This window comes from Leopardus geoffroyi, chromosome D4, assembly GCF_018350155.1.
Source record: "Leopardus geoffroyi isolate Oge1 chromosome D4, O.geoffroyi_Oge1_pat1.0, whole genome shotgun sequence".
In the NCBI taxonomy this organism is placed as follows: domain Eukaryota; kingdom Metazoa; phylum Chordata; class Mammalia; order Carnivora; family Felidae; genus Leopardus; species Leopardus geoffroyi.
In genome coordinates, this window is record NC_059342.1 from 4,048,612 (window position 1) to 4,071,579 (window position 22,968).

At 54.1% G+C, this 22,968-nt stretch overlaps 1 protein-coding gene across 6 annotated transcripts in view; it reads right to left on the bottom strand.

Annotated features, from left to right (window-relative positions):
• Window positions 1–22,968, bottom strand: part of AUH (AU RNA binding methylglutaconyl-CoA hydratase) — a 350,873-nt gene that overhangs the window by 7,513 nt on the left and 320,392 nt on the right. The window contains exon 11 of one of the 6 annotated variants that reach the window (XM_045467665.1): window positions 18,132–18,173. The exons of the other annotated variants lie outside the window; for them this stretch is intronic. Coding sequence (XP_045323621.1) covers window positions 18,147–18,173 — 27 coding nt within the window. The 3' untranslated portion in view covers window positions 18,132–18,146. Of the gene's footprint in view, window positions 1–18,131; window positions 18,174–22,968 lie in introns of those variants that run through there. 6 annotated transcript variants of the gene reach the window in all.

The following is a 22,968-nucleotide window of genomic DNA, read 5'->3' on the forward strand; positions in this document are numbered from 1 at the left end:
GCACCAATGTAGCATGATTCCTAAGTGCGGGGCTGGTTGGGTCTCACCCACCTGCTCGTCCCACGTCTTCGGCCCCTGGACGAGAGCAGACACCAGCGGCAGACATAGAAGGTCGCCCCCACCTGGCTACATGACCGCACCTGCGTCACCCCGACCCCAACTCCTAACAGTACTCAGTTTCCCTCGACTGCGCATGAATGGAGTCACCCGGCTTGTACTTGCTGCCTAGCTACTCGGGCTCAGGTTCGTGTGCAAGGTTCCCATCTATGTTGTCGAGCACTTGGAGCTCACCCCGTCCTGGCCGCACCCAGTGTTTACCCTGCGGGGGGCACCGTACCGTGATACATCTGTGCATTCCTCTGTGGATGGTGCCTGTGTCCGGACTCCTGCTCACCGGGGCGAGGGGCTGGGGCTTTCAAGGGCATCTTCCCCGTGCAACAGCTAATATTGTCTAAAGAACGCAAGCAACCACCCAAACCCAGCCCCCATGAGCGACCAGTTCAATCAGTGCACGAGGGGAATAAAACCCCAAAAGCTAGTAGATCCCAGGAGGCTTTCACCGGAGCAAATTCAAAAGACTGAGTGTCTGTATTCTTTGGTTGGTGCAAACATAACCTCCTAGTACCACTTCTGTTGAATGCATATTAATATGCATGAATGCATCATTAATATGCATTCAGTAGATAACGCACACCGTATTAACTGGTACTTGGAGGCTCCAGGACATTTTTCTCCACCAGGAGAGCATTCATTCATTTTGTAAGTGAATCTGCTTAAGGAGGGAGGCGGTTTATGTTCCCAGGTTCACCCGACCTCCAGCTGGAAATTTGGGGACCGTGAAGATGTGATTCACTTCCCACCCCAAAGGCCAGGCAGTGTCAGGTTCACTGCCAGGGTCTCCCTGTCCCAGGAGTGTGCCCCATGCTCATGCAGGAATCCGGTTGTCCTTTGGGGGCACGCACTCACCGCCCCCCTCCCCTGCAGCCAACAGCAACGTCCCAGGACTCCCTGAGGGGATGCCTCGTCCAGAGCATGTGGTGCAGGGCTGGCCGGCTCCCTAGTGGTCCTCTGGTCCCTGCGCGTCTAGTCCAGCCACCGCGTTCCTGTCTCTGCGACACTTTCTTTTTCTCCGCGGACCCCAAGCCAGAGTTTGAGATGATTGACAGAGAGTAGTGTTTTCAGATTTTAAAATAAAGCGTTTTGATTATTTTTCTGATTTCCAAGCCAACAGTGACAGCTGAGGAAAGGGGGTGGCGTTGCCGAAGGACCGAAAAGCCCCTTTCCTTCTAAACCTAATGAACTGAAAGCCTCTGAGTGAGCGCTGCAGGGTGCCGGCCTCCTAAGAACCCAGGGAGGGTCGAACCATCCACCCGATAAGAACAGGAGACTCTGAGGAAGGCACGCTCTGATCGTTAAAAGCACGATCAGGAGAGAAAGTAATGGGGCGACAGTCTAAACACGGGGTGGGGGGCGGTGCAGAAATCCTTTCCAAAGTGCTGGCGGTTCCGACGAGCAGAGACGGGAAGACCTGTCCAGAGTGTACAAGGCGATTGCTCCCGACCGCTCCGGGGAGGCGAGCTTATCACTCTGATTTAAGTTTCCCTAACTGTGTACAGGAGTTGCCCTTAATATAAACACAAAGTACGTAAGGGGACAGAGGGGGGCGGGGGGCTGGCTGCAAGTTGGACGGCCCTCCCCGTCCCGTGTGGCAGCAGCATCCCCAGCCCCAGCCTCCCGTGGGAAGACCACCTTCCGGTACGAACGGATGTGCCTTCCTTTCCCGCCTCCTCCTGTCCCTTCCCCTCGTGTCAGGCAGGCTCTCGGGGAAGATGGTTATTGCGGAAGGAATTGAGCAGAGAAGAAAGAGCCACGTGCGAACTCTGGCTTCCGACCGAGAAGCCCGCTTTCGGACGATAGTATCCGCGGTCAAAGCTTTCATCCGTAAGAGAAGAGCCTGTCGACATAAAAAATAATCACCGAAGAGAGTTTGCCCCTCGAAGACGAACGAGGGGGGCCATACCGCCGTCCGTGTGTCATAGACCGGAAAGATAGCGGGGGAAGAACTCGACCTGTCCAAGGAGGAGGACCATGGGGTTGTGGTGGCTGGTGGCCCTGTGGGACAGGAAGGGACCAGCCTGTGGCCAGACCATCAGTCCTGTGGGGGCCGGCCCCCGCCTGCCAGCCTCCATTTCCCTCCGGGGAGCCTGGAGCACATTTTCTGGGATGAAGAGTGACCTTTACACCCTTCTGGCTGCCACGCAGCAGGCACACCTCCTCGCCCTCATAGGGCTTGTCCCCTGAGAGAGACCCTCAGGCGTGCCCAGAGACCATCCTCCGCTCTGCTCAGCAGCCCCATGGAGTCGAGAATGCTTCTGAGTGCCCCCCCCCCCCGCCAAGAACAATGAGAGAGACCCCAGGCACCCCAAGATGAAGCTATGGAAGGAAAGACAAATCCTGGTGATGGTTCATTTTATGTGTCAACTTGACCACCCACAGGGCGCCCAGATTAAATGTGATTCCAGGTGTCTCCGAGAGGGTGTTTCAGGAGATTAGCATTTAAATTAGTGGGCTCAGTAATGCAGATTGTCCTCCCCAGGGGGGGTGGGCCGCATCTAATCAGTTGAATGCCTGAAAAAGAACCAAGAAAAGAACAGAAGAGAAAAGAAAGGACAAGAAAAGGCAAAGGAAGGGAGAATTTGCTCTGTGCCTGGCTGTCCTGGAGTTGGGACATTGGTCTTCTCCTGCCTCAGACTGGGACCTGCACCGTGGATGCTCCTGGCTATCAGGGAGACACGAGGAGGACCGAGGGAGGGGACACAGGGAGGACCGAGGGAGGAGGGGACCCACATCGCCGCCGGAGGAGAGACAGCTCTGGAGGGACTCGGGAGACAGTTAAACCATCGCCGTGAACCGACTCGCGTCATCCCCTCTGCCCAGGGTGTATCGGCCGATAACAAGGGCTGGGAAGTAAGCCCTCCCTCCCAGAGCTGGGAAGACTAAGCCGTGGGAATACTGGGTACCCCGCACTGATTGCCACCGGGGCCACGATGGGAGCCCACGTGTGCCTTCGGGGATCAAGACACAGGCCCGAGGGCTGGACTTGCACAAGGTAAGGGTGGAGGAGGTGGGTGGTATCATAACAGAGCCCCCCGAAGAGACCCTGATTTGTGCAGGGCAGTATAGCGGGGAGTGCTCGCAGGGTGGAGCCCCGCGGGCATCAGGCGGTTCCCGAGGCGGCTCAGCTGGGCGCCTGCAGCCGCGCGGGGGGTCTGCGTGGAGCCCACCGTGCAGCACAGGAGGCGAGAGTCAGGCCCCCCCCAGGCCAGGCTGAAAAGCACCGTCTGCAACAGTCATGAAATGAAATGTAGGTCACATACGAACCGAAGTCCGAACACGCCAGACAAAACGCTGCACCCGACACATGCACGTCCGACGCGTGGCCCTGTTTGGGGTGCCAGACCCAAGTGCAGGCGGGAGCCGGTCACACTGAGGGACTCGCTCCTGCCCCGCCTCTCCCGTCACCCTGCATCCTGGGGCGCTTCCCATCTGCCGTGGCCACCCGGAGACCAGAGCGCGTGAGCGCTGGGGACGCCGGCTGGGCCTGCGGGGAGCCTGAAGGGCCGGGACCGTTGAGAACGTGCTCTTGAAGTTTCTCGGAACTGGCACGGAGCCTGTGAACGCGTGGCGGACGGCCGTGCGCCCATCTGCAGCTTACGTACTCGTCATCGGTGGTCTGGGGATGCTGTTGGCTGGGATTCGCACCCGGAAGAGTTTAGGGACAAGAGTGTGTCGTCACTGGCACTGTGTAGAACCCCTAGTGCGTGTGGCATGTACGAGTGTGGGCTGTGGGCGTGGGCACGCGTGTGAGCGTGTGTTGGGTGCCCGCGGGGCGTGGGAGCGTCCTCTCCCACCTAGCGGGGACTAGGCTGCCACCGAACGCGAGGCCGTGTGAGGACAGAGGCCTTTAGCACGTGGCCTGGTCGCGGCCGCCGCCAGCCCTGCGCCACCAGGACAGAACGCATGTCGGCGCCCTCTGCCAGGGACGGGACCCGCGGCACAGACGCACCAACCCGGCACCACCTGCACGTCCCGTCTCCGGGCCCCTTCCCCTGAGCGCCCCGGAGGTGCGCCCCCACCTCGACCACGTCCCACGAAGACCCGGCGAGGTGACGCACGGCAGTGCATGGCAGGTGCGCAGAGCAAGGTCCCTCAGATCTCCGACGACTGAGAATCAGGCAGGTTCCAGTTCACGCACGGTTTAACCGTAACATCGGTGCAGGAATCGGGTCACCACATCTATGGAACTCTCTGCATCCGGATTAGGGACACTCACCCTCTGTATCATAAGTGAGGCAACCACGGTAATAGCTGCTGACGGTCAAGGAGCCTTTTCCGCGTGCCTTCTAACGGGCCGGCAGCCCACGGACCGGAGAGGCTGCTGGCTCACCCCCACCCGGGTTGGGGGGAGGCAAGGGACTTGGCCAGTGGCCTCTGCCCCCTCTGGGAGCTGCCTGGAAACGCATGGTCTCGGGCCTCAGGGACTCGGGTGGGGGCTCTCGTGGGCCCTGCAGCTGCCCCAATGCTCGCAAAGATCGTGACGCCAGGCGCGTAGAATCAGGAAGGCCCATGGTTGGGCAGACATCTGCCTGGAGCTCCCTCGCGGGCCACAGGAGGGTCCCAGGGCCCGGACGCTGGGCCACAGCGTCTGTCCTAAGTAAACGGCGTCCCCCCACGTGTTGGATGCCACGCGCATTCCGGAGAAAGGAAGCTGGACGGACACGACGTCCAGCTCACATGTCCTTCCTCCTGGAGTCAGCAGGTGTCGTCCTTGAAGTAGACGGAGGCCAGGGCAAGTGGCTGGGGCACTTCCGTGAGTGGGGCCTTCTCGTAGCAGGGTCTCCACGGGATGCCTTGGGGGGACGAGGCGGGGAGGCCCGGGCGCCTGCAGCCTCGCTGCTCGGGCACATGTGGGAGGGGGTCATCTCCTCGCCCTGGTGACACGCTCAGGGCAGAGGACAGGGCTGCAGACCGTGCTGCAGGCGCCCAGAACCTCGGTGTCCCCCTCCCGCCATACGGAGAGGCTGGAGGGCTGGGGAGTTCGTGACTCGTGGGGTCTAGATGCTGGTTCCGTTTCCCCGGCTCCCCGTGAGTGGGATGTGCCACTCACATCCCCTAGCGCCCCAGGACCCAGCCCGCCAGGGGGACGTGTAAGTGAAGAGGGCTCCAGTCCGGCCTCAAAGTCCCGAGGGTGCATCCGCCCAGCGTGGTGCATCAGCACAGACCCTACAGACGAGTGAGCACCCCACCACCCCACCGTGCTCGACAGCGGTTGATGCTTTACACAGGCACCAGCTCCGTCACCGGCAGGGACAACGCCCCTTGCTTTACAGCTTAACGGACCGCGTCCTGGCCAAGTTGGGCAGAAAGGCCATTAACCACTTGTCCTGACGAGCCCTCAAGGACAACAGAAAACTCTGATACTTCCGTCAGTGCTATTGGCTGCTCTTAGAGATAACGCCTGGGTCCAGGGGGGATGAGATTTTTCCAAAATCTTACCCTCACGCACATGTGCTGGGTGAACCTCGGGGGGGAAGAACCAAGTGGGGTTTGCCCCGTGCCCCTCCCAGCGCGGGTAGGGAACCCACAAATGTCCCGGCGCAGGTCAAGGACCCTGAGAAATGACAGCGGAGCTTACTCTCCACCAGGACTCAATGACATTCATTCATAAGTGGTTCATAGTCCCGGCCGAGCCACAGGTACCATTTAAGTTTCCAAAGGGACATGGCTGAAACCCGCTCAGTGACGCACATCTCCCGGGAATGAGACCTGTCTCATTTCATCTTTCCTGCCTGCCATCGCTCACAAGATTTTCGACTATAGAGTCAATATCCCAAGGGGGAGAAAGTCCATTTGCTTTTCCCTGCGTAAGGCCCCCTCACCTGACTACTCCGCCATGGGGCGCCCTGGGGGCCCCCCGGATGGACTGTCCCAACACCGCTCAAGCCAGCACACCAGCACGCAACGGCTGAGAACCAGCGAGACATTAAATTTCTCGGGCCCCTCCCACACCCCCCCCAAGCAGACATTCTGGAGGGTGAGCCCGGACATCTGGGCTTTAACAAGTTTTTTGGTGATTCTCATGGCTGTTAAGGTTCAACAAGCACTGACCTCCAGGGTCTCCCTATGTTCATATTTCTGCGATCTACATGAGTCTATCTCTTCCTCGCTCTAGGACACCCCAGTTACAGGGCCCATCAGGCGCCAAATCATGCAGGGGCAATAGTCTTACTCTCTGTGTAAAGACAATACCCGGGAAGTTATTCTCTGTATGGTTAGTGAAACAGCACTGAATTGCACTAAGCAGAGGGGAATGGGCTGTATTGTGCCCTCCCCCCCAAATTTTTTTATAACATTTTTTTAAGTTTATCTATTTATTTTGAGAGAGCATGAGGGAGAGACAGCATGAGCAGGGGAGGGGCAGAGAGAGAGGGAGAGAGAGAAGCCCAAGCGGGCTCCACACTGTTAGCACAGGGGCTCGAACTCACGGACTGTTAGATCATGACCTGAGGTGAAACCGAGAGTTGAATGCTTAACCGACTGAGCCTCTCAGGTGCCCCTGTGTCCTCCAAAAATTTACACGTGGAAGCCTTAATTCCAGGAATTTCAGAACGCAACTGCATTTGGAGATAGGGCGTTCAAAGAGGTATTTGAAAGAAAATGAGGTCATTAAAATGGGCTCTAATCCAAGGATACTGGTGTCCTTTAAGGAGAGGAGATGCCAACACACAGGCGGGCACAGGAGGACCCCGGGAGAAGCCGGCCGTGCGTGGTCGGCGGGAGAGGCTGGCACAGATCCTTCGGACCCTCAGAAGAAACCAGCCCCACCAACCCCTCAGTCTCAGACCTCCAGCCTCCAGAGGCACAAGAGAATGTGCTCTGGACGTTTAAGCCATCCGCTCCGTGGTGCTTTGTCACAGCGGCCCTGGCAAAATGCCACACGGAGCAAACACTCCCACGTACAAAACATTCCATGAGAGGCAGCTAGCTTCCAAGTTAAATAATATGTAAGGAGAAGATGTAACGAGCCTGCGGACCCCACACCCACGGCACGGAAGTGCTTGTTACCCAACACTGTGAGCGAAGGGAGTCACTCCGTGACAACTTTCACATAATCGCACCCACTTCGGACGATGAGTTCAGCTGTATAATTAAATAAATTAAGAAGGCACGGCCCCCAGATCAGATAGCTTATCCTTAGATGCATGAATATGTTTGCTGTGAACAGTAAGGCATGAGAAAGATGGTTCCGGAGTGCCTAATCTGAATTTGTGTTGGAGGCCACGTCCACCGCAAGCGACTCGTTATGAACCCACAGTGCCAACGTCACCTCGTCTGTCCCCTGCTGCAGTTTCACGAGGCCGTCGGGAGGAGAGCTGTTGAGGCCACGGGAGGGGGCTTGGCAGAGGGCAGCTGGCCCCCGTAAGGCCCCGTTGTCCACCCAAGGGTGTCACTTCACTGAAATTGGCCCAGTGTTGTCGACTGGGAGAAAAGGACACATTCCCGCATCTCACTTACAGGGACCCAGCCGAGCTGTCTGAAAAACAACCTCCCACGTGGGGAGCCCTACCGATGAATTGCTGTAGAGAAACGTAGCCAGTGACCAACTCATGCCAGGGATGCATCAACTCATTGTGTTACCCTGAACTGTCCCTCTGTTTGTAGAACACAGAAGACCTGCTTCTGAAACATAAAGCTGATTTTCGGAAGAATGAAAATAATTTAGACCAAATTGCGTAACTGACGTGTAACCTATAAGCATATTTGAAACTCGGCAAAAATCCGAGCTAGCTGCCCCCGCACCTGCGTCTCTGTGGACTGGGGTCCCGAGCGCATTTTCTGACAGCTGACCACGGTCATGTACTTCATCTGTGCACCTGTCCGGACGGCTCATCAGTACACGAGTGGGGCCGAGCGCAGAGAACTCAACGAACTGATTGTGGGGCTCATCAAAGATGAACTGACAGAGGCACTCCCTCTGGGGGGGGAGCACTAACTTTTAAACCACAAACACTGGGAGTGGAGGGCAGCTGGGTGCCAGTGTCTGCCTCTGCCCTAGAGGTGGGGTCACCCTGAGCCAAGTTTTCTCCAGTGTGGACCTACTCTGAGGATATCACGCAAGGTCTATAGTAATCAAAGTCCCCTTTTCATCCACTGCTCCCATGCATGCCACCGAGCAGATACGAGATGGCTATGAGGAGGGAAAGAAAGGGGCACTTGTCAGGCTCTGGACCCGACTCTCATGTCACACCAGGGGAAGTGAGAGCCCGCTTATGGACGAGGAGCCAGACACCCCTCCTCCAGGGAGAGGAACTTGCAGGACATGAATGGCCTGACTCGAACTCACTGGCCAGCAGCAGTCACCAACGTCATTTGCTTTTTAGGAAAGCAACTGCGCTCTGGTAGCCAGCGTCCAAGACCCGCTCCTCCTGTGGCCCTCTCCCCCTGCGCTGCATCAAGGCTGGCGTGTAATGGTGCACGGCTCCCACGGCCACCCCCGAAAGGCACTGTAGCCTCCTACTTGGTCTCTTGAATCTCTTGCTTGGGGGAGGCTGGCCACTGGGTCATGAGGACACTCAATCGGCCACATGGAGAGGCCCACGGGGAAGGAGCTGGGCACGCCCCCCACCCCTGCCACTTCAGAAGTGGAACCTCCAGCCCCGCTTGGGCCTTCAGATGACTACCATCCCAGCCAATACCCGCCTGCAATGGCAAAAGAGCCAGACCCAGCCAGCCACGCAGCTCCCAAATCCCTGACCCACAGACACCACGAGAGGTCATAAACGACCATTTGTATGTTAAGCCACTAAGTTTTGGGGTGACGTGATGCACAGCAAGAGGTCACGGATGCACACCTAGAGCTCTTCATTTCCAAATATGTAATCTGGTGATGTTGGGCTCGGGCGCTCTCCCTGCCAGTAAAATTAAATAGTGAGCAAATGACACTGCCTGTCCCACCAATTCATGACAGAAGGGTGGGACCTCGAGGCGCTTAGCAGCTCCAAGCTTTTGGTGAGACATGCCATCCACCCGGCGTGTTCCATCCACGGGTTCTCATCTCATCGTGACCTCCTTCCCCAACCGCCCACTCTACAGGCAACGCTCCATTACCCCACCGCTCTCCCCTTGACTTCTGCAGAGCCATTTTGATGCCTTTGTGGTACCCATTCACTCATCTCCCTCCTGTGCCCCCCAACCCCCGCCTCCTCGGTGTCTGTACCGGTGGGGTACAGGAGGGAGGCCACAGGTTGCCCAAAGTACTTCGAAAAGAAAAAGCAAGCTCTTCCGTGTGTTGGAGCAGAGAGCGGAGGGGAGCAAAGGGGCCGTTCATACTGATTAGTGTCTTCTGCTCCATCTCACTGATGGAAAGTTACAGGGCTGGCGAGACAGCTCGTATTCACGATGCACAAAGCGTTCTGGGAAACCTTCACAGCGTCTACGAGACAGAACAAGAATAAGCCAGCTCTTGTGGACCAAACCAACCCAAACTTGACTGGCTCCAAACAGCGTCCGTTGAGCTCACGGTTCAGCTGGTCAGCATGGAAGGCTGGGGGTGGCCGGGGCGGTTATGGCGGTTTGGGCCGTGCTGTCGTCCTTGCCTCTAGAGAGCCGTGGGCCACTGGGCAGCACGCTCGTGGGGCCCCGCGAGCTGCCAGCTGGACGCCCCAGTTCCCCTCCTTGCAGGCCAGCCCGGACTTGCTCTGAGGCAACAACAAACAAGCAGGAGAGAGCGTGTGCACCAGCCTCCAGGGGCCCAGCTTCCAGACGGGCTCCCTGTCGCTGCCACCGCTGCGTTGGATAAGCCAGAGCGAGTCACAGGGTCCCCGGCTCACGGCTCGACCTCTCAGTGGCAGAGCTGAAGCGCGCACTGGAAAGGGCACAGGTGCAGTGGAGGGGGGGACAGCTGGGGTCAGGTTTGCCATCAATCCCTCACGTCCACATTTTACAGAGAAGGGAGGCTCAGAGAAAATTCAGCGACTTAGGACGTGGGGCTCAAACAGACTTGAACGTGAGTTTTCTTCCCCCTAATCTCACCACTCAGGAAATTCCCCGCACGAGCCTGGTCCCTTCCCTTTCTTGACCCAGCAGCTGAGGGCGGTTCTCTCGAGCAAAATCACCCGGCTTTGGTTGAAGTGTCGATGCCACACGAGCATCACGGTGCTTCTGGCTCGAACATAATAGAATTCCCCACCACACATGGTGCCGGCAGGCTCTTTGTTCTATTTTGGTGACACTCCGTCGGCATCCTTAGCACACCTCACGGCTGTGTAGGGGCTCTGCCTCTCGGTGACGGTGAAAACCGCAAGGCCGGGCAGATCTGAAGCTAGTGGCTGACAAACCGGAAGGTGCACACTCTTTCAGAGATGGTACAAATAGGAACAGAAAGAATTACTGGGGTCTGAGCCACCCACGGTGTCATTCCATTAGAAACTTCCGGTACGGTTGCGTAGGCGGCAAACCAGACCCAAAGAGCAGACGTTTTATATGGTCGGGAAAAGGATTCGAGGCAGCCTTTCCCCTTCGGGCCAGTTCCCCTGGCCAACTAGAAAGAGATTAAAATGGAACCCATCACGCTTGCTAAATAAATGGCAATCAAAAACGTCATCGTGGGACTCCTGGGTGGCTCAGTCGGTTGGGCGTCCGACTTCAGCTTAGGTCACGATCTGATGGTTGCTCAGGTCATGATCTCACGGTTCGTGGGTTCAGGCCTCATGTCGGCCTCTGTGCTGACAGCTCAGAACCTGGAGCCTGCTTTGGATTTTGTGTCCCCCCGCCTCTCTCTCTGCCCCTAACCTGCTGGCTCGCTCTCTCTCTCTTTCTCTTTCTCAAAAATAAATAAATATCGAAGAATAAATAAATGACATCAGCTCTAAAAATGTCATCAGCAAGGGCTTAAATCACACGGTGAACTGAGACAAAAGAACGAGTCGGCACAACTTCCCCCGACTTCTTTCCCCCGTGGGAAACAGCACTACTGATCGGTTTAGACCAGGCACCGGTGAGCTATGATCCTGTGGGCCAAATCCAGCGCTCCGCCTGCCATTGTAAATAAAGTTTTATGAGAACCACGCTCGTCCCTTCCCATTTGTCCGTGACCGTTTCCACGCTGTCGCCGCAGGGCTGAGCAGTTGAAACGCAGAGCATCTGGCCTCCGAGCCTGACTTACTTTCCACCCGGCCCTTCACAGGGTAAGTTTGCAGGGCCCTGACCTGCACCCTGGAATACCGCGCTCCGCAGAAGGTCCTGGGACGGGAAGATGTGAAAGCCCGTGCAAGCGGACGTCGCAAGCAGGTCACCGGCCCCGGGCGCAGTGGTTGCCCAGTTGAGGGGAGAGAACGGAGACCAAGCTGACCCCCGGGTGGAGAGTGTGTGGGTGGGACTCCCGTCGCTCCAGCCAGCGTGAGTCCGGAGAATGAGTTCAACGCAGGTCCCGAAGATCTGCCCCCAGGTCCTGACAAAGCAGAGCTACACCGTGCTTAGGGGCGGGTGGTTCCCTGGGTCCAAACACACCCACGCCGCCGGGCCTGTGGGTCTCTCTTTCCTCTCCTGTCCCACCAGGCCGCACTCAAACCTTCTTGTGCCTCCCCACCCCCCATTTCCCAGAAGCCCAGCGGCTGTCTGCGGGACGTGGTAGGCACGGCCCGGACCCACAGGATGAGTCTTATCCAGCTTTCCCGGCGGTTGGATCGGGATGGGCAGTCCAGGCCAGTCTGACAGTCTTCTGGGAGCCTCCGGGGAAGGGGGTCCTTGCTGACGAGAGACACGGAGAGGAGGGGGCAGCCTGACCGCTGCCTTGCCCGCCGTGCTGCCTGGGCCGGGGGGTGAGCTTGCCGGGAGGCCAGCATGCAGGGGAAGACAGACAGAGCCCGCGATCTTGATGCTATCAAGAGAGGAGTTAATCAACTCTGGAATCACCCTGATTCCCGAACTTGCCATATGTGAGAAGGCACATTTCCTTGTCCTCGAAGCTGTTTTGAGTTCATCTGAGTGTTATTTGCAGCTCGTGTCACCTGAGCTTAAACCTTGGAGTGCCTGCCACCTCACAGAACACCCCCTCTCTGTGCTGGGCATGCCCCCGCCCCCGGTCGTGGCCTGTCCCCTTTCCCCTCAACCCGGTGGGGATACGCACACCACCCCCTGAGCGAACACACCCCTGACCCTGTAGCGAGCATGTGACCCGTCAAGACGCCTTCACGCTCGCCTGGCCTGGGCCCTCCCCTTTCTCCCGCCAGATCCGAAGGTAAACCTCATGTATTCAAAATCGAGCCACCAAATGTCTGCCTCTGGTAGTGGTGAACCAGGTCATCTGGAACACAACTTCCGCTGAGCCCAAGAGATAAGATGAATACAAAATGAAAATATGGGTCCCAGGCCATCAGAGACCTCACAGTACGACCAAGACTTGCTCAGTCAGATCCAAGCAACGACGAAAGCCCCACAGGGGAGCGCAGCTCGGCGGGTTTTTTCCCAGAGAGGGGGAGGGGGAACGCTTTCCGACATCGCAGAGGGCAGCTGAGGGGCAGCGTGCACATTCCGCACACCCGAAAGTGGTCCCTGAGGTCGAGGTGTGAACGGAACGCGAGCTAAGGAAACCCTGGCCTCAGTGAAAGGAAAGTCTTTTCCGTAAGTGCGGCTGGGTCACCGGAGACCCACGGGGAGCTAATGGGAAATCAGGGGCCACCTCACCCCGTGCACACTCCCTGGAGGTCTGAAAAAGAAAGCAAGAACACAGAGCTCTTAGACAAAACCGGGAAAGGATATGTTCTGGAACATGGGACAGAGAAGGACTAATTAAACAAGATGCAAACAGCACTACCTGCAAAGAGAAAGACTTGATAAATCGTCCTGGAGTATTTGCAAGGTCCTCTGGTCACCCGAAGACGCTGGCAGGGAGGAAAGTGATGAGGCAGAAGCAAAGAGGAGGGATTTGCAGGGCGTCGACCTTACCAAGGGCCCTTCCCCACTGTACAGAAGGGACTCCTACAGATTAATGAAGAAGATGATGATCAGGCCGAAAAATGAGCCACGTATTTTAAAGGGACAAGAAGCCGATGAACAGGTGCTTAATCAAAGAAAACAAGAATTGCCACGCACACAGTGGCCGAAACGGAAAGCCGGAGAGACCGGGGGATGGGAAGGGACAGACCCTCCCGGAGCTGCCCGAGGGCCTTCCGCCAGCCGGCCACTTTGGAAGACAGCCTGGGCATCGTGTATTAAAGCCGACGACACCGATCACGTGGGAGCCGGCCAGTTCACCCCTAAGTACGCTCCCGCCAGCATTGCACGGACGCGTGCACCAATAGGCCTGCTTGATGATACGCATTCTTGCGGTATTTGCCACAGCGCCAAACTGAAAATAAAAGTACCTCGAAGAGAGAGATGTCTTTGTAAGGTGCATAACTAGACAGGAAGGAGAAGGAATGATCCACAGCTAAATACAACAAGGCGTTTACCGAGGCGTACTCGCTGCATGCTTTTATTAAGATAAAAATCAAGCCCGGCAACAGCACTCCACAGCGTCCAGTTGTAACAGGAAAGCGAGAAAGTGATTTCCATCAAAGTCAGGATAATTGTTATCTTCAGGGGCAGCGACAGGAGTGGGGGAGGTCCTCGGGGACTGGCAGAGTGGTCCTTCCGGACCTGGGTCCTGGCTGTGCAGGTACGTAGGCGGCGATAGAGTATCTTGGTTCTGCACAACTTTCTGATTGTGTTTCCATCACTCACAATCTAAGGAAGGTAAGAGGACGTTTGCACTCGGCACCACCCAGGGAGGCCTGCGGGAAATAGGCCGGCCCGGCCTCCGACTCTCCCTGCCTGGTATCCACGCTCGGAGCAGCGGTCCGTTGTGCTTTTCCTTCTGGACGCCGTGGATCTCCTGGCTCTCGTGTCTCCTCATTCGGTTCCGGTCCCCGAAGCTGAGTGCACCTGTCACCACTCAGGACGCCACACCAAGCATTTCTCTGGAAGCCAGCCTTACCGGGGGCTTTGTCATTTGTCCCGCCCCTGGTCTTTCTGTGGACTTCCTCGGTGATTCATTCAGCCCGCCCTTACCGCATGTGTTTTGATGAGTAACTTTATCTTCTCGCATCTTGCAGCAGTGTTTGTAAGTGGTACTGTCTCGATTCTCCATCTCGTACGGCCAGCAGCGTTGCCGTTTAACGAGTGCAGACAGTGACGGCACTCCCCCTGAGTCAGCTCTCTGGGCTGGGCGCTGGGAGCTGCTGGGGATGGGACATCCAGGTCGGCCACTGCACCCGGCTGGGGCCGCCCGGACACCCTTCCCCGTACGTGCTTTTCTCAGCAACACAGCCGCAGCCCTTGACATGAGACTCGGGGCTCCACGAGACGGTGTTCCCAAAAGAGTAATGCAATATAGAAAGATCGAAAGCCTCTTTGCCTTGCTTGCTAGCGTCCCGTTGGCCAAAGCCAGGCATACGGTCAAGTTCATTCGGAGGGGACAACACAAGGATGTGAACGCCAGGGCTCATCGGGGCAAGCACAGTTCCGTGTGCTTCCTCGTAGTAGATAGATCGTAGTAAACTTAAAAACGCAAATACGTGAGAACAGCCAGATACGTATATTCAGGAACACGTACAGCAATAGGAAGACTTATTAACGTAGGTGTGCGCTTCTGTCTGCTTCTTCCTTCTTGGGCGATTTGACCAACAACTCACTAGAGAGAAGTTCTGTGGGTTAAGGACGCTTTCACAGCATCGCTGGTTAGAAAGTTTCCGAGAGCAGGCGTTTTCGTGAATACCGTGGCTGTCATAAAGTCCAGAAGGTGGGAGTTTTAAGTGGGAGGCCTCGCGTCCCGTGTAGGTACCAGAAAGGACACAGCCCCTCCAGAACACTCGTGGTGACCTGAGAGATCAAGACGCCCTTGCCTCGCTGAGGTCTGGGGGCGCTGGGCACCTTCCCTGAAGCCTGGCCCTGACGCAGCGTCTTTCCTGACCTTCTGATTGCTCTCCACGATGGCCCTGTCGCCCTGCTGGAAATCACTACCTCGGTACGTGAAGTGGAACGCCTCAAAGTGTGCAAACTGCTAGGATGTTCGCCCGAACAAATAAGAGCGTGACAAAGCCCAGCACGAAGACTTCACGCCCAGGCCAGGGGACGGCAGAGTCTGGGCGCAAAGGACCGGGGCCGTACAAAACTTCGAACTGCCAGTCCGCGGTCGCCCGGGGGTGACGGGAAACTCTGCCGGCTGGCAGGCAGCTCTGGGCTGACGGGTTCTACCTCTTGTGCGGGGCGGGGGGGGGGGGGGGGGGGGTACGTGCTGTGGAACGGCCGCCAGATGCACCTGCCTTCCTGCCGGAGGTGTGTCGGATCGCCTGTTTGAGATGCGGTGCTCTCCCCCCGGGACACCACAGGCGTCTTTTTTTGTGCTCCATATGAGCAGATGCTTCATGAATGGTGCTGGCAGAACTGTTTAAATAAGAAATGTGCTTTAAAAGTCCTTTCGTTTTGCCAAATTTGTGAGGGCTCACTCTATGCCAGATGCTCTATTTATCACCTGACTTAACCCTCACGATGTTTGAAAGAGGCATCATGGTACCCATTTTCACAGCCCTGCCAACTAAGGTGCAGAAAGGCTGGGTCACTTGGCCAAGGTTGCACAGCCAGTGACTCTGCACAGGAAGAAGGACTAAGGCTGCCTTTCTTTGAACAGGAGCCCCCCCCCCCGCCCTCCCCCTCTCTCTCCCACCTTTCTAGACCCTGCACATCACCCAGAACTCAGAAATCAGCCTGGGCTAGTGTCTAGATCAGTACTGTCCCAAAGAAATATAATGCTTCTTGTAAGCAGTGTGAGCCACTTACGAAATTTCGAAGTTTCCAGTAGCCACATTACAGAAAAAAAAAAAAAAAAAAAACAAAGTAAAATTAATTTTAATAATATATTTTAGGGGCGCCTGGGTGGCGCAGTCGGTTAAGCGTCCGACTTCAGCCAGGTCACGATCTCGCGGTCCGTGAGTTCGAGCCCCGCGTCGGGCTCTGGGCTGATGGCTCAGAGCCTGGAGCCTGTTTCCGATTCTGTGTCTCCCTCTCTCTCTGCCCCTCCCCCGTTCATGCTCTGTCTCTCTCTGTCCCAAAAATAAATAAACGTTGAAAAAAAAAATAATATATTTTATCTAACCCCATAGAAGGAAATATTATTTCAACATGCAGCCAATGTAAGCTAATTACTAGTAAGAGACTTCATTTTCTTTCTTTCTTTCTTTCTTTCTTTCTTTCTTTCTTTCACCCACAACCATCTCGATTTGGACTAGCTGCATTTCACACATCACCAGCTGTATGGGCTCCTGGCCACCCCACTGGATGGCACAGGTTCAGTACTTTGAGATAACATGGTTTCTAAAAACGTGCTCGAACCTATGTCATTTCTAAAGATGTGTTTGTTCTCCATAGCACATAAGGGCGTGAGCGGGCACAAGGAGGAAAAAATCAGACATGATAGAAATCAGTCAAAAGTAATCTGCCACCCCCAGTACGTGTTCACAAAGCCTCCAGTCCAGAATGGGCTGCAGGCAGGGTTGTCTCCAGCCGCCAGGGTTCCATTCATGCAAACACCCTAAAGTCCTGACCCTGTGGGGAGAAACGTACTTGAAAATGTTTCCGACAAATGTTCTGATCTGCCTGAAATACTTGAATTATTTTGAAAGAAGAAAAGGTGGGGGGAGGAGAAAGCCTGCTGATCTGGAATCTAAGAAAGAAAATGGGTTGTGGTTGTTGTTGTTTTTGACGCTGGGAACTATTTTTAGGAAAGAAAACCCACCTGATATTTGATATGAATTATTCATCCTTAGATAGAGACACAATTGGTGTCAAAAAGCAAGACCAAGAAGGCTAATGAAGGTCGACTTTGATTCTGATTAGGGAAAAAACAGTCTCAGTGACCATGATTAGGATGAATGCCCCTGCTGTGTTTTCTCCAGGGATTTCCCTCCACTCGGGGTGACAGGCAGACAAGAGTAACTGGAAAGCACTGAGGCATTAAGTCAAGACTTGCTCGGTCCCCCGACACTGAGGAGGCCAGGTGCCCCGGGGAGCCCTCTTTCAATCCACTCGGGGAAGTCTGAGACGAAGGCTGGTGAGAGACAGGCAGTGAAAGCGTCTGCACAAAGTGGCTGCAAGGTCTTAAGTGCCAGCCTGGGGGGCGCACCCCAGGGAGAAGGACACTGTGGGACACTACAGCACGACTTGGAGAAGGCTGCAGTCACGCACCTGTCACCATCGTGGACAGAAGTCGGCTACGTTTACCTGGTGAGCGCCACCCCGCGCGGGGTTTCCTGTGCCGTGGATACAATGACGCTGTCCCGAACGAGTTTAAAATAAGCTTTGAGGCCGGACAGCCGTCCTCGTTATTTAAAGTATTGACAACTCCCGCGTGTCTGTTTAGTTGCATCTCCGGATATGACGATAGCCATGCATACACCTGCTACTTATTATGAGTGGGCGTTTTTTAGGAAAAAAAAATTTTATTTGCTCTTATTCACCCACGTTTGTAATTTCTTGATGCAATCTTCCCGCCGAGTATTTATGGCTCCAGCAGGTAGGGCGGTTCTTCCAAGAGGAGCTGCTGGAGCGAAGGAGTGTGGTTAGAAGCCCTGGGTGCCTACGAGGCATTTGCAAATCCATTTCTTCTGAGAAACAGCAGCTCTGCTAAAAGCATATCAAAGAACAGGATACCGCAGGTCTTCAAGTTGTCTGGGGAGTGCTGAGATGTAACCTGATAAGGGATACCCCAAACGAGTTATTCTAAACTTAGTCCGAATGCCACCGTATCTGGTTTTCACACGACGGCGCCAAAAAATCTTTGTTTCTCTCATGGCTTCTGCGAGATCCGACAGCAGCGAGGAAGATGGGAAGCAGAAACCGCCTCTCTGATGACTCTGGAGAGATTCAAAACCCTAAGCTGTGAGACAGAATGGGGCACTGCCCAGAGCCAGCAGTGGTCCAACAGGGCATTTGGAGACGTGGGAGGGAAGGTACCAGAAAACCCGGTGGAGAAGCCGTCTCAGAGGCAGTGATGCTCCTGGATCGCTTCGTTGGCAATCATGAAAATCGGATGGCAGGTGTGCTTTGCCGTGTCATAATTTGTGCAAGTGCTTACGAAGCTGGAAAGGCAGAAAAACACACCATGTTTGCTGGGAGCTGTGTGTTGGTGAGGAAGGATGGGTCCCGAGAGTAAGGATTCCGAGCTACAATCTCTGCTGGTGGGCCAAACAAAGACCAAAATAACCCCATGGCGCACCCGAACCCGCGTCGTCAAAGGAGGCCCTGCCAACGAGGAACAGCCCGTCCCCCTTCCTCTGGGAAATACTTTGCAGTGACTTCTCCAGGAAGAACTCACCTCTTTTAAACATATATAATGAAATGGGGATATGGGATCTAATCAGTTAAACTACATGAAATGAAAGGAAGAACACAGCAGAAAAATCAAGTTTCAGACAAAGAACATTCTCCCCCGCTCCGCCCCCAAACAATATTGATACAGAGCTGATGAACTGTGAATGGACGTACTGCCATGAGGTCAACACAGCAATGAAGAAATTGCCCTGGTAAAGCAAATGGGAGAGAGAAGACACAAGGTTTCCCTTGTAGAAGGACAAGGAGGCTGGTAGGAGTAAACCAGGGGCCAGCAGAGCTCGAGAAAGGCGCATTTCTCCCGGAATGAAGCCACCTTGGAAGAAATACAAGGAACATCGGTGCTGCATCAGAAGGGCGTGAAGTGCACGATGGAAGGAAATGAGGTGAGAGCTAAGGGACTGGAGAGAAAGTCTGAGATGGGCAAGACCGACAGTGGGAACCCAACATACCCACACTGTCCCTAGGGCAGAGAGCTTAAATAATAGGATGCAACAATTATTTTTTAAATTTTTTTCAAGTTTAATTTATTTTTGAGAGACAGAGAGAGACAGAGTGCAAGCAGGGGAGGGGCAGAGAGAGAGGGAGACACAGAATCCGAAGGAGACTCCAGGCTCCTAGCTGTCAGCACAGAGCCCGACGCGGGGCTTGAACTCACGAGCTGCGAGATCATGACCTGAGCCGAAGTCGGACGCTTAACTGACTGAGCCCCCCCAGGTACCCCGGAACATTTTTTTTAAGTTTATTTATTTATTTTGAGAGAGACAGAGACAGCATGAGTGGGGGAGGGACAGAGAGAGAAGGAGACAGAGAATCCCAAGCAGGCTCCGCGCTGTCAGAACAGAGCCCGATTTGGGGCTCGACCTCATGAACCGTGAGATCGTTACCTGATCAAAAACCAAGAGTCAGATGCTTAACCGACTGAGCCACCCAGGCGCCCCGAGATGGAATAAATATTTTAACATATAATCGTAGAACACTTTCCTCAACTCACAAAGACATACGCTCCCTTAGTGTCTTAGGAGCAACCAGCACGGAACAATCGACGCTGAGACACATCCTACAAGACGACCGTGTTTTCGGACCCAAGAGGCTTTCAGCTGGACTCCAACAGCAGCTGGCCAACACTGGAAGACAGTTCAATGAAGTCTGAGGAGTCCTCAAGGACAGAGGACAGAGCCAAGGCCATTTGAACTCAAGCAGACTCTTGTTCAATTCAAAGGCCAGAGGTATTTTTTTTAATACACAATGATCTGAGACACCTCTGTAGGAGACACTTGAGACCGTGGCCAGATGGATGAGAAGCCAGAGTGGAGGGCAGGCTGTGAGCACCGCCTACCTAACTGTTGGGCGAAGAGGAAAACAAAGCTAGGACGGTGGATACTGAACAGAATGCAGGACGAGAGTGACAACGCAGTAACAGCTACATAACAGTAACTGAGAGAGGAGGGTAGATAAAGTTTGATAGGTACTGTAGGCATGGTGGCTTCCTCATTAGAGAGCCAGAGATCAGGACAGATCACTAAAACTGATGGATGAGTTAAAAGAGAAATACGTTTTTATTTTTTTTTTTCCAGTTTTTTAACGTTTATTTATATCTGAGAGAGAGACAGAGACAGAGTGCAAGCAGGGGAGGGTTAGAGAGAGAGGGAGACACGGAATCCGAAGTAGGCTCCAGGCTCAGAGCCGTCGCACAGAGCCCGTCACGGGGCTCGAACTCAAGAACTGAGAGATCATGACCTGAGCTGAAGTCAGACGCTTAACCGACAGAGCCACCCAGGTGCCCTGAGAAATACATTTTTAAAAATACAAGAGGAAATATTAGGGAAAAAAATAAGATTAAAATGGCTTGCTGGCGGTGGGGAAGGGAAGGAAATATAATACATTTGTCATTGCTTATGACAAGGAGTCAGTGGATTTTATCCAAAGAAATAGAGGATTAAGGGCTTGGGATTTAATTATAACTTTAACGAGTTATCAAAGGAAGCCTTTACATCAAGGCTTCCAAGATTTAAATGCTATTAAAAACAGAATGCATAATATGAAATAGAAATAAAACGATGTCAAACAAGCAGATGTAAATGCGTTAAATCAACATATAAAGAAAAAGACACTCTACGATTGGGTCACAAAGCAAAACCAAGCAGTGTGCTGCGTGCTAGAAATATACCTGAATAGAGTCAAAATCTTTGAAGGTGGAAGGGTGAGCAGAGGAAGAGCAGCGGATGCAGAAGGGAAAGAAAGCAGGTCACAGTGTAACGAGGGGAGGGTTCGGGAAAACGGCGTCGAGACGGACAAAGGGAGGACGCTTCCCAGTGACAAGGACACAGTCCGGAGCTGAGACACAAGGGTGCCCGTGCCTGACAGTTATGAATATCCACCCCCCAATACACTAGCTCCACTCTTCCTAAAAGCTAAACCCAGCCCTACGAGGAAAGACACACAGAAGGCATACTAACAGAGGGCCGAGCCACTCAGTTCGTAACGGAGTAAGGGGACAAAAAATAAACTTTGGAAGACCAAAATAACACAATGAGTCACTTTTTCCAAGTGACAATAATGCAGACAAATCGACGGTCTAATGGAGAATACAGAGAGCCGTGGAACACTCGAGAAGGTAAACACGGGCAAACATCACACTCCAGGCAAACTGACGTAAAAACAGAAATCCGTAACAAACACAAGAGACAAAGGAAATAGCCATAAGCAAACAAACACCCCTACGATCTGGACATTTTTCACCATCTCTTCACCCATTCTTTTTTTTTTTTTAATTGTTTTTAATGTTTATTTATTTTTGAGAGAGAGAGAAAGTGAGAACAGGGGAGGGGCAGAGAGAGAGAGGGAGACACGGCATCCGAAGCGGGCTCCAGGCTCCGAGCTGTCAGCACAGAGCCCACTGTGGGGCTTGAACCCACGAACTGCGAGATCACGACCTGAGCCGAAGTCGGACGCTCAACGTACTGAGCCACTCAGGCGCCCCTCTCTTCACCCATTCTGAACTCGAATAGGAAATGAAAACAAACAGGGTATCTAAACGATGACAATAATAAAAGCTCGACTTACCAGAACCTAGGAGTTACGCCTCACAAAGTGCTTTGAATAACATCATATTCATTCATTTGGATCACTCAGCAAGAAATCGGAAGTCTATGTCAGGCATTGTCTTAACAGCAGGTAAAACAGACAGAAAGCCCTTTGCCAAAGGCGTGTAAGTTCCGGTGAAAGACAAACAAGAAAGAAAGAAATATGAATTCGCATAAGAAGGTGATAAACATTTGAAAAGAAAGTAAGTTAGGAAAGGGAATTAGAAAGCCTTGGGGGTGTGAGAAGGAACAGGTTAAAAAAAATTTTTAGTATTTTTTTTTTAAGTTTACTTATTTTGAGAGAGAGAGCACGAACTAAGGAGGGACAGACAGAGAGAGAAAGAGGGAGAGAGAATCTCAAGCAGGCTCTGAGCTGTCGGCACAGAGCCCGATGCAGGCTTCGAACTCACAAACCATGAGATCATGACCTGACCCGAAGTCAGATGCTTAACCGACGGACTCACCCAGGAGCGCTGCAGACTGAAATTTTAAAGAGGATGGTCAGGGCAGCCCAGGTGAGATGATGGCACTTTTGGAAAGAAGGAGGTAAGCCATGTGTCTCTCTGGGGGAAAAAGGTTCCTGTGCAGCAGGAACAGGATGTGCAAAGGCCCTGAGGCATGAATAAGGAGGTCAGGATGCCCAGGAGCTACTTGCTCCTAAGTGAGAGCCCTACCTCCCTCTGTCCTCCACGTGTCATGAAGAATGTCACCAGAATGCTGGCGGCAGGCATCTGGGGAGACGCAGTTCTAGGCATCCGTGTCCTTTGATACGGGGAGGAAAAGCATAGACAAGATCGAGCACAGGGCTGTAGCTGGAGATGGATGTGAAGTCAAACCTGTGTTTCTGTGTTGCTCTCCTTCTTCTAAGTGGTGAAAGTGCCGTGCGTGGCCACACAGATGGAAGTGTTCCACAAGAGCGGAGAAGTTTTACTACGCGGGGGAGAGAGGGGAGCGTCTCCGGACCAGTGTGCGAAAGGCGTGGGATCCGATGAACAAGAAGAGAAGTTTGTCTAGATGGGAGGGCGGACGGTTCACGGTAACAGGAGGGAAGACAGAATCCGTCTGATGCACCTGTGTGTTGCTTGGTGGGATGGGAGGAACGTGTCGTGACGGCTCTTTTTTTTTTTTTGCCTTTTTTCTTTTTCAGTGAAACAGGAAGCAAGGTGATCAGCTAAGAGAGAAGATGGGCAGGAGGCTGTGGAGGTTGGACCCTCTAGGACGAGACATGAACGGACCAGGAAATGTGAGTGGACGGCTGGAAACGTGAGGGACCCCATTTGATGTTATGAAATTAAAGGGAGGCCCGTCACCGAACTGGGGGGGGGGGTACTTTTCCAGCCACCAGCAGGCGCGCAGACAGCAGAAAGTTCAAAAGGCTGGGCCGTCAGTATGGCCCAGGCATCCTGAGTTGATGGGAGAATGTCCTAGAAGCGAACACAGATCGGATTCTCTCCCCGAG